The sequence below is a fragment of the Tiliqua scincoides genome, chromosome 4, assembly GCF_035046505.1.
Source record: "Tiliqua scincoides isolate rTilSci1 chromosome 4, rTilSci1.hap2, whole genome shotgun sequence".
Taxonomy (NCBI): Eukaryota; Metazoa; Chordata; class Lepidosauria; order Squamata; family Scincidae; genus Tiliqua; species Tiliqua scincoides.
Window position 1 is genome coordinate 154,896,533 of NC_089824.1, and position 17,655 is coordinate 154,914,187.

Sequence of the window (17,655 nt, forward strand, 5' to 3'; positions counted from 1 at the left end):
TCCCTGTATAACAAATGCATATATAACAAATGCAGCAGGGTGGGTTACTCTGAATTCTAAGTATATGCTACATGGACACTCCAAAGGGACAAGGAAGAAATTGATTTAGTAGGGATTGTGTCAGTTCAAGAAGTGTCAAAAGTACAAACTGCAAAATCCAGAATGGTAAATACTATGAATGTTTACTTCATATAGTTGCTGAAAGCATGTATTCTACCTTCTTTTACTAGTCGTCCCAACATAGCAATCCTCAGTTTGTGTGGGTGGTACCAGCTTTACGTCAGCTTCATGAAATCACACGTTCATTTATTAAGCAGACCTACCAAAAACAAGATAAGGTGAGAACATTTCTGAGACAAAATAGGATTGTGTGGGTTAGAGTGTGATTGGTGGGTGAAAGTTGGAACAGAATAATGGGAAAGATGGAAAGGTCTTACATTTGTAAACCCCCTCCCTTCATGGGGTCCTTTGGGACAGAAAAGCAGGATATGAAATGTAGTTAATGTATCGGTGATAGTATTCTTGCTGTAAACGCAGCAACATGAAGAATTTAATGAAGTCATGCAGATTTTGTAGTATTACCTTTGCTCACATTTTAATGTGAAATCTTTATAGTGAAGTTGAATTGGACTTTGAAAATGAAACATGAGTATTTTGTACTGAGTTAACTGAATTGAGTGTGTTGAATTTGTATTTATCCTAGAACAGTGTTTCTCAAACTGTGGGTCGGGACCCACTACATGGGTCACGAGCCAATTTCAGGTGGGACCCTATTCATTTCAATATTTTATTTTTAATATATTAGACTTGATGCTACCATGGTGTGCGACTGCATTTGGAGAAATGTGACAGATTTGTATTTTTAATAGGCTGCTATGTATATGCTTTTAACAATGATAGTAAATGGAACTTATTCCTGGGTTAATGTGGGTAGGATTGCAGCCTAGAATTGTTAAAAATTGTCCTGCTTGATGTTGTCACTTCCAGTGGGTCCTGACAGATTCTCATTCTAAAAAGTGGGTCCTGATGCTAGAAGTTTGAGAACCACTGTCCTATAACAATGGTGGGACTAGGAGATTGTGGTGAATAGGAGAATGATGTAGGAACTGAGAAATTTAAGACCTTTGTTAGATATGTGAGTAGGGGACAGAAAGACGAAACTTCCTTGCAGATATTGAAAGCGACTTTGTAGTTGTTATAATGCTCTCCTTAATAAACTTTTCCAATATTTTTTCTAAGAGCATTATTCAGGATTTGAAGAAAAATTTTGAGATTGTGAAATTGGTAACAGGAAGCTTAATAGCATGCCACAGATTGGCTGCATCAGTGGCAGGGCCTGGAGGCCTGTCTGGAACAACATTTGTGGATGGCCGATACACATATCGGGAGGTAAGAAACATTGTGCTAGTACATTCTTACTGGTTGGGAAGTCTCTAAATAAGAGTGTGCTAATGACGGGGAAAACTAGTGATGTAAAGTTTCAGATAAGAAGTTATAAAGTGTGCTAAAGTACCCTAGAGAGAGAGAGAGAGAGTCAACTAAAGCCATTACATTTGTTTTCTTTCAGTATTTAGAGGCACACCTGAAATTTCTAGCATTTTTCCTTCAAGAAGCCACACTTTATTTAGGATGGAACCGTGCTCGGGAAATCTGGGAATGCCTTGTAACAGGCCAAGATGTCTGCGAATTAGATCGGGAGGTGAGATCATGAAAATAGAGTGGTGAATTTTAATATGCGGTGTTTTTATGAACCTGCTGTTCTTCATTGTCTCTGGAACAATATTGTTCTAATGTACTTTCATTTGTCATGAATCAGTCCTGAATTAGTATAAAAGTGAAGCTTCTGGGAACAGTTTCACTTTTAATGGCAAACTTGTTCCATTTTGACTAATACCTCTACCTGATCGGTTTTCTGTCCCAGGTAATCCTGGACTCAATTTTTTTAGTTATGAAAAAAGTTAGGTATGAAACTTGAAGAATTAATTGCTATCTTTCTATTTAACAGAAATTGCTGTGAGAAACTGGAGTCAGAAAATAAATGAATGCTAACTCTGACAATTATAGTAATACTTTCCACAATAAATTTCCTGAAAATGTTCCCTCTAACTCGGTGGTTTTTGGACTGGGGCGCTACAACACCCCAGCCTGAAGGCCCTGGCCTCTTTCCCCTTAAGGGGCAGGGGCAGGGAGGAGGCAACAGCTGCTCAGGAGGGCTGCAGGAACTGGGATGCACTCACGAGTCCCCCCTGGGGGTGCGGGGAGCCCTGCATGAGTGTCTGCAGGGCTCCACAGCTGTGAAAGTGGAGCAATTGTGCTCCACTGGTAAGTGCATCCCAGTCCCTGCAGCCCTCCTGAGTGGTGTGATTCTGGGGATCACCTCGCTAACTCCCCCGCTCCCTCAAGGACTTGCAGCAGTGCAAACTCTCCTAGAGAGTTTGAAAACTACTGCTCTAACTTAAGAGTCCCCACCTGCCTTATGGGATCTTACTATGCTATCGCAGTGACAATGATACTTCCATTGCGCTCACCAGATACAACTGCTCAGTGATGATGTGATTACCATTGCGTTATGTAATGAGGAGAATTTTTTGAAGATCACGGTCTTAAACAGTGTCTCCTATAGTGCTATTTCACTCAGTGTTCAGCTTTCCAGAACGTATCCCTCACATTAAGGGAGGTATTCCTGTATAATAAATTTTTCTACAATTAATGCAATTTAACTGAAGAATGTCTGGCAAATAGAATGTCAGAGCATGTAAGATATATTATAGCATAAAACAGTACTTAAAAGCCCCTTATTATGCATTTTTTTCACAGATGTGTTTTGAATGGTTTACAAAAGGTCAGCATGATCTTGAGAGTGATGTTCAGCAGCAGCTTTTTAAAGAAAAAATTCTTAAACTGGAGTCCTATGAAATTACTATGAATGGTATGTAAGTATTTTTGCTCCCGCATGTTAGAACTACTTTTCATGCATTTATCAGATATTTTAGAATAAAGTCAGTGAACCTATCACTGTTGAAACTTGTGAATAAGCTATTGAATTATGGTCCATTTTTCACTGATCTTGTTTTATAAATAGTATTTCTGATGTTTGTGTGAAATGAAAATAGAAGAATTCCTTTAAAATTTTAATTTTTAAAAACAGGTTTTGGTTTGTTTAAGACGTTTTTTGAAAATGTGAACCTCTGCGATCATCGATTGAAACGTCAAGGAACCCAATTGGTGAGCAGCTTTCTCATATTCTTGCTCTATATGCAGTTCCCCAACTGGCAGATTTGTTTGGAGAAAATAATGTTGTACAGTGGCAGTCATTATAAGATGTTGGATTGCCTAGTAAATTTTTACCTAAGTCTTCATGGGTTTGGGCTCACACCAGTTTGCTAGAATTCATTCAAGTCAAGTCAAGTCAACCTTTATTAGGCATAAACAAGAATTCATTCATATGGTAAAAAAGCATTCAAAGTGCTAACAGCTTCCTTTTTTCTTTCGTATAGCATGTTGAAAAACTGGAACTAATAGGAATGGATTTTATTTGGAAAATTGCAATGGAGTCACCTGATGAAGAAATAGCTAATGAAGCTATTCAGCTGATCATAAATCATAGTTATATTAATCTAAATCCTAGACTTAAAAAGGTAATAACCCAAAATTGTTTAGTTGTAAAACTGGCTACAGCTATACTGGTCAAGCAGAAAGAGAGAGAAGGTAAATTTAAGTTCATTGGGAAACCTGCTCTCTCTTCCTGGACTCATGCTTAAATATAGTTACCTGTGTTTTGTAACAGTCCTGTGCCTTTATTTTTGTTACGTCAATATATCTGCAGTAAAACTTGCTACTTTTATTTTATTTTTTTAGGATTCTGTGTCACTTCATAAGAAATTCATTGCTGATTGTTACACAAGATTAGAAGTAAGAGTCAAACTTCTTTCTTGGATGTTTTCATTTTCTTCTTACATGTTTGTAAGGTAGTTCTCAAATGCTTTGCTTTGTACCGAAGCCACCTTCCTGAATAAAATACACATGCTTCCCAACTTAGGGATGTCCAATTTGTGGATGTCCAAGTTATAGACAGCTGCATTGGTTCTTTTGCGCAGGCTCAATAATACTTTGCTGGTGTCTCTGCATTGCCATGATATTATATATAGTATATATTTAACCTTTATTGGCATGAACAATATCCACTAATTGGCAGCAATATCAACACACAAACTTACAGTAAACAAAATAAAACATCCAAGTCGCACCCAGTCATTGTTCAGGATCACTATGTGGGGGAATAGAAATACATAGAAATTTACACCTTGGCAGCACTGCAAATAAATATTTTGCAACATATAGTGAGTGACACTCATTTCTCCCATCTGGCAGAATAAATTACTTAGAGCACATGCCAAATAGTGAAACTATGGTGAAACTAAACACATTTAGTGACCACACAGTCAGACTATGCAGCGCCAGATTTGAAATTAAAAAATAGGAGGCCTTACCTTTGTACCAACCCTCATAATTTCCCCTGTGGCCCTTAATACTGAATATGTTGCTCATTTAACCTTCAGGGACTTTTAGTCTTCATGTTGCTCCAAAAATAGTGCCAGGTCTTTTTTCTTTGTAGGCAGCCAGTTCAGCACTCGGTGGTCCAACGTTAACACATGCTGTTACCAGAGCTACAAAAATGCTAACAGCAACTGCCATGCCTACTGTGGCAACATCAGTACAGTCTCCTTACAGGTAAGCTCATATTTTGGTTTAGAAGAATATTCACTTTAGCTCAGTTTAGATGATTCTCTAAACCAGTGTTTTTCAAACTGTGGGTTGGGACCCACTAGATGGGTCGCGATCCAATTTCAGGTGGGTCCCCATTCATTTCAATATTTAATTTTTAATATATTAGACTTGATGCTACCATGGTATGTGACTGCATTTGGGGAAATATTTCAGACCTGTACTTTTAACAAACTATGTATATTCTTTTAACAATGATAGTAAATAGAACTTACACCTGGGTAAGTGTGGGTAGGATTGCAGCAAAAAAAAATTTCCTGCTTGATAATGTCACTTCCGGTCATTACATCACTTCCGGTGGGTCCTGACAGATTCTCATTCTAAAGAAGTGGGTCCCAGTGCTAGATGTGTGAGAACCACTGCTCTAAACCATGCTTTGGAGAATCAGGAATGTGCTGCTGGCTTGTGTGCTCCCTCCTTGTTTCTGGGTTTCTTTAACCATAGTTCGCTGTGATGTGTGCAGCTGGTAAAAATGGTTACTGCTAACTCGCCTAATTCACTTCAAACTGTGCAGCAGGTTGGGGATGCTGGGATCATGTTGGTTGCTTTTGTCGGGCTAGTAGATGTTCTCCAGAAACTGAGCTGAGACCTCAACCTACTCTCTGCCACTTCTCTTGCCTGCAATTTTCAGGTCAACAAAACTTGTGATAATTGAGAGGCTACTACTGTTGGCGGAACGCTATGTCATCACAATAGAGGTAAAATATTCTCTTGTCACCTTAGTCGCTATGCCTTTTTCATTAGAGCCAGATTCCATTTCTTTAGTTAGAGCACTGGGTTTGGATCTGAGAAGTCAAGATTCGACTTCTACTCCTCTTACAAACTTATTGTGTAGCCTTAGGCTAGTTACTGTTTCTTGGCTTCACCCCTCCCCAGGGAAATGATGTAATCCAGGGATGGGCAAACATTTTGGCAGGAGGGCCACATCATCTCTCTGACACCATGTTGGGGGCTAGGAAAAAAATTACATTTCAAATTTGAATAAATTTGCATAAATACATTTATGTAAATTGAACTTGGAACTTACATGAATGAATAAATTTTACTGAGCTTATTTATAATACACATGAGAACTATAATACAGGCATGTAAAACCATATGAACTATGAACTGCTTGCCACACACATCTTGCACAGTGAAAAAATACAGACCAAGCCAGAAACACATGGAGACACAAGTTGTTAAGACGCAATTGGGGGGGGGGGTTAAAATGATGCCCATGGAAAAGCAGAAAACACATGGAGACTATAAAATGCCTTGCTCTAACTCAGCCCACAGCTAGTGTCTGGTGTTCCAACAGTCTCTGAAAGACCATAGGCTCAGTGGAGACTAGGGGTTGCCTGCAGGCTGGATTGGGGGACCCTGAGGGCTGTGAATGGACCCCAGACCGGAGTTTACCCACCCCAGTAATCTATAGCTCAGGGCTGTTTAGAAAGTAAAGCACTATCCAACTGCATGTGCTGTTGGCATCCTTCTGTCTCGGAAGACTATGGTATTGTGCTCTGAATGGTAGTTCTGGAACAGAGTGTCCTCTCCAGTGCACGAAGCCAGGGTAAAGTAGGTACGGAGGATAGGCTGTTACCCATGCAGCAAATCCCCCCTCTCCACGTCGCTGAAATGGTCCAATGGAAAGGCAGAAGCCAATACAGTTGGTTCCAGCAGAGTCGCAGGAGTTGCCAGAACATGACTGTGTTCAGCCATGAACTGCCTCAGGGACTCCGGCTCTGGATTTTGCCTCGAGGTTGACTCCTGAAGCCTTTTCCATAACTGGATGTAGCCACAAGGCAGTGGAGGTTTGGGATCAGAGTTTTCCTTCTCTCAGATAAGCTGCCTTCCCAGGCTGACGAGTCCCATCTACCCTGTGGCTGTTTAGTCGCCTCTTATGACAAATACAGCCAAACTGAGGGCCTATTCTTATCCCCCAGCCCCCAGGGGGATAAGAATGTGCTATATAAATGATTATTCCTTGTAATAGTTAAAATACAAATAACAGCATAAGTTGTGTGTAAGATTGTGCTGTGGATTCTTAGAGTTAATTGAACAGTTTAGGCTATTATCAGTTTGAATTGTTTCTCCAATTAGTTCAGTTGCACACTTTAAAATTTTTTTCTTTCTTTCTGTAGGATCTTTACTCTGTTCCTCGTACTATTCTACCTCATGGTGCCTCCTTTCATGGACATCTCCTAACGCTTAATATTACTTATGAGTCTACCAAAGATACTTTTACTGTAGAGGTATGCTTGTATAATTTTATTGCATTTTTACTTAAAAAAATACTTCTGGGTAACTGCATTCCCAGTAGAAAAACGAGATTGGCATGAAGCGAGATCAGCATATGCTATATAAATTGGACTTCAATTTCAGCAACATTTAATGGCATAATAAAAGTTATTACGGCATACATAAATAAACGACAGAGATACAAAACAACAAATAAAATAAATAAAACATAGAAACGAGGCCACAGGAAAATGCTCGCCCAAATACACCATTCACAGCTACCCAACACTGTTAAAGGTAAGGACTTTTGCTAGAAACTCGGCCACTAGAGTCGTAATTTCGTGCAAAAAGTCGTGTAAAAGGAACGCAACAAGAAAGTGAGGGGGGCCGGAATAACTTAAAAGAACTGGGCCCAAGATAGAACAGTGAAGTTTACTGAGCGCAGGGCAAACACAAAGAAGATGGGTAACAGAATCAGGCTCAATACCACACCAGTTACAGCGCCTTTGATTGAAGGGAACCCGGGAGTAGCGGCCACTCAACATCGCTGAGGGGAAAATATTGAGCCGGGCTAACATAAAAGCCCTCCTCTCGAGAGGATTCACAAGGCGCTGGAAATAGGAATGCCCATTAGCAAAAGAAGGAAAAATTCCGTAATTGGGGGAACATACCCGGTTAAAGAACATCCCTATCATGAATAAGGGATAACGCCTGATCAAAATTACTGTTAAAGAGAGAGTCTAAAGGGACACCGATGGCAGCTAATTTAGAAATACAGTGCGCAGACCAAGAGGATTGGAAAGGGTCTTTAAGAGAATAAGCAAGCAGAGAGTCAGAATCAAACTTTAAAAAAAGTCATAACCAGAATTTAAAGGTGGATTTCCAAGCCTTTGTAGAAATAAGATGAGTACCAAGCTCAAAAGACAAAGTGGACAGTTTAATACAGTTGGGGACCCCAAGGATCCGCCTATAAAAAGAGGCAGCCAACTGATCGATTTTGTTAGACATGGCCTGGATCCAGATTGGAACCCCATAAAGCAAGTGACTAAACATTTTAGTATTAAAAATGAGAAGCGCAGCTGGAATATACTGATTACCTACTGTGTGGTGGAATTTAGAAATCACACCAATTAGATGGGAAGAAGAGGCTATCACGGAGTTCCTATGGAAAGACCATTTAAGCTGGTAATGTAAAAAAATACCTAGATATTTAAAGGTTTTTACTTGTTCAATAGGCCGGTTATTGATTGCCCATTTTAGGGGCCTCCAGGATTTGGAAAAAACCAAAATTTTGGTTTTTCCTTCATTGATGGATAGATTGTTATGTAAACAATAAGATTGAAATAAATCAAGAAGATGTCTAAGACCTTTACTGGTAACTGAAAGGAGAGCAGCGTCGTCCGCATATAATAGAATGGGGACAGGCATTGTATTTAAAAAAGGAGTGGACTTCTCAGCTACTGACAAATGATCCCGAAGGTCAGCTAAAAAAAGATTGAACAAAAAAGGGGCTAAAATACAACCTTGTCTAACTCCTTTAGTGACTGGAATCTTATCGGATAGCGAGCCATTGCTATAACGGACCTGGCAAGAGTTAGCAGAGTGCAGTTTGCGGATCAGGAAAAGTAGACGGGGCGGAATGTCCCACGAAGCTAGTTTTTCCCACAAGATGTTTCTGCAAACTGAATCGAATGCGGCTCTTAGGTCTATAAATGCCACATATAAGTGACCCTTAAAATGGATAGAGTATTTCTCTGCTAAGAAGGAGAGGGTGATGACATGGTCCAACGTAGTGGAACCAGGCCGAAAGCCAATTTGTTCGCGCCCTGGCAAATTCTTAGAGAAGGCCCAAATTGGACTTACTGTGAGCTGAAGAGCTGATGTTCGAATTCCAGTTGCAAGCATGAATGAACTAAATTAACTTTGTGTCATTTTTACAGGCTCATAGCAATGAAACCATAGGGAGTGTCAGGTGGAAGATAGCAAAACTGTTGAATGCTCCTGTGGACAACATACAGATATTTGCAAACGATAGTTTGGTATGTATGTTAAAATAATTTTATTTTCCATATTTATATGTTTGCTGGGACTCAAAAATATTATATTTCAGTTAACAGTGAATAAAGATCAAAAGCTACTTCACCAATTAGTCTTCTCTGATGAGCAAGCACTTACTGTGAAGACATCAGGAAGTGGAACCCCATCAGCAAGCTCTGCTGAGTCCTCTACTAGCTCCAGCAACAGCAGTAGTGTCTTCAGCTCATCATATGCAATGGAACAGGTACAGTATGAGTAGCTGAAATGTAATTTTTCACATTTCTTTCATTTGCTAAATTGTTATGGTGCTATCAGAGCTAGTTTTTTCATTCAAAAGTGCTTTCCACTGGTTTCTGTTTTCCCTGTGTTGTACATTCCCAAACTATCTAAATATTCACAAAATCAATTGATTTGAATCGGGTCTTCCAGGTTTCTTGAAAGGAAAGACTGTGAGGTGTACTATGGATCAAGGTGTTCTTAAGCATTTTTATTTTTTTTCACATTTTTTTCCCAAAAGGTAATGTGCAGAAAGCTGTGTTTTGTTTTTTATTTTATTTTTACCAAAAAATGGGACCTCTAGCTATGGGTAATGCATGAAACTGAAATAAAAACTCAACCTGAATGAATATGAATGGGTGTGTTTCTCAATCCAAATCGAAATGCTTGTCAGCATTAATAGGAAAGGCTATCACGCCTGTATTTTTAATCTTTTTCCTTCTAGTACTCTAGCAATTATTTGAAAAATTAATGCATTTGAATTGTTGAAATTATTCCAAGCAGAAATGAATTTTTTTAAAACTAAACTATTTAGGGCAGACATTTGATCCTAAGACTTTAGAGGTGGAGCTGCAGCTGAGTACCAGTCACATCACTGAGAATTCTGTCATTTCTGCAGGAATGTGAAGCTCCTAAGTCTTTGGCAGAATTTCTTATTAATTTTGCAGAGCTGTGAATGCGCAGGAGAAGATAAACAGAAATCCATGTTAAAATTTCTGTCTTGCCCTGTTGTTAAGCAGCTGACATTCCTAGGCCAAGTTTTAAATGTGTGTTGCTCACTTAAAATAAAGAGCCATATCAAATTGCTTAAAAGAGGTGGGTTGAATTAATTGTGTGCATGTGTTTAATCCTCAGGAAAAATCCCTCCCCGGAGTAGTAATGGCTCTTGTGTGTAATGTATTTGACATGCTTTACCAGCTCGCTAATCTTGAGGAGCCAAGGTAAGCACTGTAGAGATACTGTAACTGCAGAGTCCAAATAGCTACATGCTTATAAAGTATTTACAAATGAATTTCATTCCAGCAGAAATGGAGAGTAACTGGCTCTTTTGTACTCTTCAGGATAACGTTAAGAGTGCGGAGACTTCTTTTGTTGATACCTACTGATCCAGCTATTCAGGAAGCTCTTGATCAGCTAGATTCTCTAGGACGAAAGGTACAGGCTGGCATGAAATGTGAACGTTAATTTTATTTCTGATCACATGGGTAATGCTAATGTTGATTTTGGTAAGTATTTGCTTTGCTTGGTGTTTTCCTTCTAGGAAAAATTGCCGTTAGTATGGCTAACGTGTTTATCACCACTTAGACATGAACGCAGATGTTGGGACAATTTTGGGATAATCATATAAGCTTGCAACCCTGAAGATGCTGTAGATTTGTTACTCTACTTCATTTTATGCCATAGGTCTCTAATCCCAGCAGTGTAGTCTGAATGAATAATATTTTTACCCTTACTCCATGTTGAGGCCCAGCCTGCCCTTTGGGGTTACTTGGATCTGCACCAGCTATTTAACTAGTGCAAATCTGAGCAGCCCATGTAAGTCTGCCCCCCCTTTGAAGTGGTTGTTAGGATTTGGTGTGCACTGCCACCACCGATACTCCCGCCCTCTCCTGCCCAGAAACGCTCTTCTTCCAGAACACTTTCCCGCCACCTTGTCCCATGTCCTGCACCACCTGGCACATACTTATCCCTTTTGGCTGGCGCAGGGTCTGGATCTGGCCCCAGTGAGTAGGCCTGGGCCTCCCTGCTAGCCCAGCCAACTCCTGAGTCAGTGAAAACCTGCCTTACGGAACATTTGTGATATTCATGAGCCAGCTCATGTGCTGTTTCGGATTGTGTCATAAGTTCACCTAAAAATGAGATGCAGAGTATGAAAGAATACAAGTTAAAGAGAGGAAATGCTATTAGAATATGTACTTTATGCTTTGAAAAGGAGCAGTATTGTCATACAGTAGGTTCTTTGAAAGCCTACAGGTTTGAAACCTCTTTATTTGCATGTTAAATGTGTTTTAGATAGCATATAGCAAAAAATGCCTTACCTTGAGGTTTTCTTGATTTAAGAAGATCAGGATTCTGGAGGGGTACTTAGAGCAATTGGAAGCATAATCAAAACTGCTTACCATTCATATTTCTGTTCTTCTCAGAAAACATTGCTGTCTGAATCAAATTCTCAGTCTTCAAAATCCCCATCTCTGTCTACAAAGCATCAGCACCAACCTAGCGCTAGTTCTATACTTGAAAGCCTTTTCAGGTCTTTTGCTCCAGGAATGTCTACGTTTAGAGTGCTTTACAATCTTGAGGTAAGTGCCTGTATTCCTGCATATGCTGTAAAATGCATCAACTTAGTTCTTGCCATGACTGTCTTAACAATTACAGAGTAGCTTTTGTGTTGATCTGAAACAGTCCCAGTTAAATTTTATACAAAGGAGATACAGAATTTTAGCAACTATATTTTATCACAGGAGATATCAATTAAGTTCTCTTCTCTCTTTCTCATAAAGGTTTTATATTTTTTGATATTAAACTTTCCATAACTTCTGTCTTGAAATGAGAGAAGATGCTAACCTTGACATTCACTTTATGAATTCTTTGTAGGTCCTCAAAGGAGTCTTTGTTGTGGTGTTGTGAATGTGTTTAATGGTGTGAGGGATGTTGGTAAAGTACTGACTATTGAAAGGAGCCATTGAAGTCATCTGATAATGGAAAGTGCCATAATACAATAAGCCAGGGCTTCTCAAACTGGGGTGTCAGCCTGTGGGCCCTGGACTCTGCCCCTTTAAGGGGTAGGGGCAAGGGGAAGGCTGCAGCTAAGGGGGCTGCAGAGACTGGCATGCTCTTACTAGTCCCTGCTGCATCCTCCCAGGGTGCGGGGAGCCCTGCGTGACTCTCCACAGGGCTCCCCGTGTCTTAGAAAGTGAAAGCGGAGAGATTGCATTCACTTCCGGTTCGTGATTGCTAACCGGAGGTGGAGCGCAATTGCTCCACTTTCACTTTCTGAAGGTTGGGGAGCCCTGTGGAGGGTTGCACAGGGCTCCCTGCACCCCTGGGAGGCTGCAGCAGGGATTGGTAAGTGCATGCCTGTCCCTGCAGCCCCCTTAGTGATGCAATCCTGGGGATTGCATTGCTGCCTTCCCCGCTCCCACCGCAGTCCTCAAACTCCCTGCAAGTTTGAGAACCGCTGCAGTAATCTAATTCTTAATTGCAACATTATGATTACAGTATGAACTGCCATGAAGTTTATAAGTAATTTGTCTTGTGCTCTTGGGTGAAAGTAGCTTAACTGATCACTTCATTTAAGCTATGCCACTTCTCTGAATACTTTTTAGGTTCTGAGTTCCAAGCTGATGCCGACAGCAGATGATGAAATGGCCAGAAATTGTGCCAAATCTTTTTGTGAAAACTTTCTCAGAGCAGGTGGCTTGAGGTTAGTTTTTTAAACAAACATTTCTTCAGCTAAACAACCACTTTGCCTCTTCTGGCTGCATGAAAACTAGCTTTTAAGTCAGGGGTGCTCACACTTTTTTGGCTTGAGAGCTACTTTGAAACCCAGCAAGGCCTGGAGATCTACCGGGGGGGGGAAGGAAGCGTCTGACAGACACCCCCTTTGATGTATGGAGCCCCTGCTGGTCCAGGTCAGAGGAGGCCCACCAAGTCCAGCTTCCTGTGCCCCACAGTGGCCCACCAGATGCTTCAGGAAGCACACAGGAGGCCTCTCCTCTCTCCCCACCCCACATACTGGGGGCAGCCACAGGTCCCCCCAAAAGGCACATGCCCAGCCTTGCTGCACTACGGGGGGGGAGGAGCTCCCCACTCCCCGCCCCCCCAAACACTTTGTGGCTGTGCCCCGAGACCAGCAGGGAGAGGGAGGCGTTGCAGGTCCTCCTCGGAAGGGGCGGGGGGCTTCCCCATTTCCATGGAGAGGGGCTGTGCGTATAGGCGGCAGGCGGGGGAGATACTGCTCCCACCGGCCCTCCTCCTGCAGCGGCGGGGGGGGCCAGGGGGGTTGTCTCACCTGTCAGCCCCGACCAAGAGTGGCAGCGGCCGCAGCACTTACCTCTGGGCTCCTACAGGGGCGGCTGGGCCGGGCATGGCTGGGCTGGGTTGGGCTGGACCTGACTGGAAGGGAAGGGGAGGGTCATTTCGGGCCTCCCGCGGCAACCGTCATCAGAGCGACTCCATCTCGAACTCCCGCCCCTCCCCCCTTCCACTACAGAGCCCCAGGAAGCGCCTCAGTCCAGTGCAGCCCAGCTCCCCCTCCCGCTGCCGCCTACTTTAGCTCCTGCTCTTCCAGCATGCAGCACCAGGAAACTGATGAAACTGACTAGAGTCTAGTCAGTTTCGTCAGTTTTGTTGCTGCATGCCTGAAGAGCAGCTAAAGTGTCAGTTTAGTGTCAGCTAAATATGTCAGTTTCGTCTAGTCACTAGACGAAACTGACATATTAACAGTTTGGAGAGACAGGGCTCTGCGATCTACTCATTTTGCCTCGTGTTCTACTGGTAGATCACGATCCACCTATTGAGCACCCCTGCTTTAAGTATTCACAGGTCGGTTGAAATGAAATACTGTAAATTATACCTAGTACTTGAGCAACTTCTCCAGATACCATGGGGACAACATAAAAATCACTTTTACACATACTAGAAAATTTTCTCACTTCTCACTTTATCAGATGTTGGTATCTGTTTATAGATGACATTGATTAAATTTCAAGAAAAGATTTTTGTTTTCTCTCTCCACTTATAAGCCTATCCATCTCTAGGTGCAGAAGTGCCATAAATGGATTATGCAACCCATTTGTTTTCTTTACACTGGTGTCAGTAGCCAAGTTATTTTTAGCAAATAGGTTTATTAAACAGTTTTAGATAATAGTTCCTTTTCAAAACAGTTTTACACTATAAAATTGCTGCAGTATAACTGCATAGCTTCAGAAAACTGTATAGCTTCAGAAAACTGACTTGTGGGGTAACACCAGATGGGGACGTCAAACATATCGTCTCCTCTACATGTGATTTTTTTTGTCCATTTAAAAGATCAGCTGTGGGAGGGCAGGAGGATCCTGATCTGAATGACAGCAGTGAGGAAGGTTCTTTAAAAAAAAACAATTTTTTTTAATGTCATGACAGCAGTGAGGAAGGTTCTTTAAAAAAACAATTTTTTTTAATGTCTGTCAATTTCTTGAAATGTGAAAACTATATTTGGAAAATAATAGAAAAGGCAAGTGGGAAGTAATCTTGGGAATAATAAAATTATAGCACCCATAATTTTTCTGTTGTGTCACCTTTGAGGACAGATAGACCATTTAGTGCATTGGTTCTCATACATTTAGCGCTGGGACCCACTTTTTAGAATTTTCACAATCCTAGGCTGCAATCCCACCCACACTTAACCAGGAGTAAATCCCATTTACTATCAAAAGGATATACATAGTAGCTTGTTAAAAGCAGAGATCTAACGTTTCCTGAAATGCAGTCATGTACCATGGTAGCATCATGTCTAATATATTAAAAATAAAATATTGAAGTGAATGGGGACTCATCTGAAATTGGCTTGTGACCCACAGTTTAAGAAACACTGCTTTAGTGGGTGCTTTTCAGGAAAGCAAAAGAATGGTGTTTGAATCCCCTTTCCTCCCATGCCACAGTCCTGATCTGGATTACTTACACACACAGTGAAAGAGAGAGCACTATTTTGAACAGAAAAACACACATGCAGGAGAACATAAGAACAGCCCCACTGGATCAGGCCATAGGCCCATCTAGTCCAGCTTCCTGTATCTCACAGCGGCCCACCAAATGCCCCAGGGAGCACACCAGATAACAAGAGACCTCATCCTGGTGCACTCCCCTACATCTGGCATTCTGACTTAACCCATTCCTAAAATCAGGAGGTTGCGCATACACATCATGGCTTGTACCCCATAATGGATTTTTCCTCCAGAAACTTGTCCAATCCCCTTTTAAAGGCGTCTAGGCTAGACGCCAGCACCACATCCTGTGGCAAGGAGTTCCACAGACCGACCGCACGCTGAGTAAAGAAATATTTTCTTTTGTCTGTCCTAACCCGCCCAACATTCAATTTTAGTGGATGTCCCCTGGTTCTGGTATTATGTGAGAGTGTAAAGAGCATCTCCCTATCCACTCTGTCCATTCCCTGCATAATTTTGTATGTCTCAATCATGTCCCCCCTCAAGCGTCTCTTTTCTAGGCTGAAGAGGCCCAAACGCCGTAGCCTTTCCTCATAAGGAAGGTGCCCCAGCCCCGTAATCATCTTAGTTGCTCTCTTTTGCACCTTTTCCATTTCCACTATGTCTTTTTTGAGATGAGGCGACCAGAACTGGACACAATACTCCAGGTGTGGCCTCACCATAGATCTGTACAATGGCATTATAATACTAGCCGTTCTGTTCTCAATACCCTTCCTAATGATCCCAAGCATAGAATTGGCCTTCTTCACTGCCACCGCACATTGGGTCGACACCTTCATCGACCTGTCCACCACCACCCCAAGATCTCTCTCCTGATCTGTCACAGACAGCTCAGAACCCATCAGCCTATATCTAAAGTTTTGATTTTTTGCCCCAATGTGCATGACTTTACACTTACTGACATTGAAGCGCATCAGCCATTTTGCTGCCCATTCTGCCAGTCTGGAGAGATCCTTCTGGAGCTCCTGACAATCACTTCTGCTCTTTACCACTCGGAAAAGTTTGGTGTCGTCTGCAAACTTAGCCACTTCACTGCTCAACCCTGTCTCCAGGTCATTTATGAAGAGGTTGAAAAGCACCGGTCCCAGGACAATCCTTGGGGCACACCGCTTTTCACCTCTCTCCATTGTGAAAATTGCCCATTGACACCCACTCTCTGCTTCCTGGCCTCCAACCAGTTCTCAATCCACGAGAGGACCTGTCCTCTAATTCCCTGATTGTGGAGTTTTTTCAGTAGCCTTTGGTGAGGGACCGTGTCAGACGCCTTCTGAAAGTCCAGATATATAATGTCCACGGGTTCTCCCGCATCCACATGCCTGTTGACCTTTTCAAAGAATTCTATAAGGTTTGTGAGGCAAGACTTACCCTTACAGAAGCCATGCTGACTCTCCCTCAGCAAGGCCTGTTCGTCTATGTGTTTTGAGATCCTATCTTTGAAGAGGCATTCCACCATCTTACCCGGTATGGATGTTAGGCTGACCAGCCTATAGTTTCCCGGGTCCCCCCTCTTTCCCTTTTTAAAAATAGGCGTCACATTTGCTATCCTCCAATCTTCTGGCACCACGGCCGTTTTGAGGGACAAGTTGCATACCTTAGTCAAGAGATCTGCAACTTCATTCTTCAATTCCTTAATAACCCTTGGGTGGATGCCATCAGGGCCTGGTGACTTATTGATCTTTAATTTATCAATGAGGTCTGAAACTTCTCTTTTAACCTCTATCTGACTTAACTCCTCAGTTAGGAGGGGCCGTTCGGGCAGCGGTATCTGCCCGAGGTCTTCTGCCGTGAAGACGGATGCAAAGAACTCATTTAATTTCTCTGCCATCTCTAAGTCTCCTTTTATCTCCCCTTTCCCTCCCTCACCATCCAGAGGGCCAACCGCTTCTCTGGCGGGTTTCCTGCTTCTAACATATTTGAAGAAGCTTTTATTATTCCCCTTAATGTTGCTGGCCATGCGTTCCTCATAGTCTCGCTTGGCCTCCAGTATCACCTTCTTACATTTCTTTTGCCACAGTTTATGTTCCTTTTTATTCTCCTCATTAGGGCAAGACTTCCATTTACGGAAGGAAGCTTCCTTGCCCTTCACAGCCTCTCTAACTTGGCTGGTTAGCCATGCGGGCACCCTCCTGGATTTAGTGGAACCCTTCTTTCTTTGCGGTATACACCTCTGCTGGGCCTCTATTACTGTTGTTTTAAGCAGCCTCCATGCACTCTGGAGAGATTGGACTCTTTTTACCCTCCCTTTCAACCTTCTAACCAGCCTCCTCATTTGAGGGAAGTCCGCCCGTCGGAAGTCAAGGGTTTTTGTTAGAGATTTGCCTGGTATTCTTCCCCCAACGTGCACGTCAAAACGGATCGCAGCATGATCACTGTTCCCCAATGGCTCAGTAACATTTACATCTCTAACCAGGTCCTGCGTACCACACAATATTAAATCCAGAGTTACCTGTCCTCTGGTGGGCTCCGTGACTAGCTGATCTAAGCCACAGTCATTTAGCACGTCAAGAAATCCGGTTTCCTTACCGTGACCAGAACACAAATTGACCCAGTCAATATGAGGATAATTGAAGTCCCCCATGATTACAACCCTGTCCCTCCTTGTCACCTCCCTGATCTGTTTCCTCATTTCAAG

General features: G+C 42.1%; 1 protein-coding gene across 1 annotated transcript in view; it reads left to right on the forward strand.

Annotated features, from left to right (window-relative positions):
- The window catches only part of USP24 (ubiquitin specific peptidase 24), a 98,534-nt gene that overhangs the window by 37,932 nt on the left and 42,947 nt on the right, over window positions 1-17,655 (forward strand). The window contains exons 16-31 of the mRNA XM_066622857.1: window positions 231-338; window positions 1,240-1,389; window positions 1,568-1,699; window positions 2,818-2,929; window positions 3,149-3,225; window positions 3,498-3,638; window positions 3,859-3,912; window positions 4,616-4,731; window positions 5,417-5,483; window positions 6,909-7,019; window positions 8,946-9,044; window positions 9,116-9,286; window positions 10,174-10,259; window positions 10,380-10,473; window positions 11,463-11,618; window positions 12,645-12,742. Of these exons, the coding sequence (XP_066478954.1) occupies window positions 231-338; window positions 1,240-1,389; window positions 1,568-1,699; window positions 2,818-2,929; window positions 3,149-3,225; window positions 3,498-3,638; window positions 3,859-3,912; window positions 4,616-4,731; window positions 5,417-5,483; window positions 6,909-7,019; window positions 8,946-9,044; window positions 9,116-9,286; window positions 10,174-10,259; window positions 10,380-10,473; window positions 11,463-11,618; window positions 12,645-12,742 (1,772 nt within the window). The remainder of the gene's footprint in view (window positions 1-230; window positions 339-1,239; window positions 1,390-1,567; window positions 1,700-2,817; window positions 2,930-3,148; window positions 3,226-3,497; window positions 3,639-3,858; window positions 3,913-4,615; window positions 4,732-5,416; window positions 5,484-6,908; window positions 7,020-8,945; window positions 9,045-9,115; window positions 9,287-10,173; window positions 10,260-10,379; window positions 10,474-11,462; window positions 11,619-12,644; window positions 12,743-17,655) is intronic.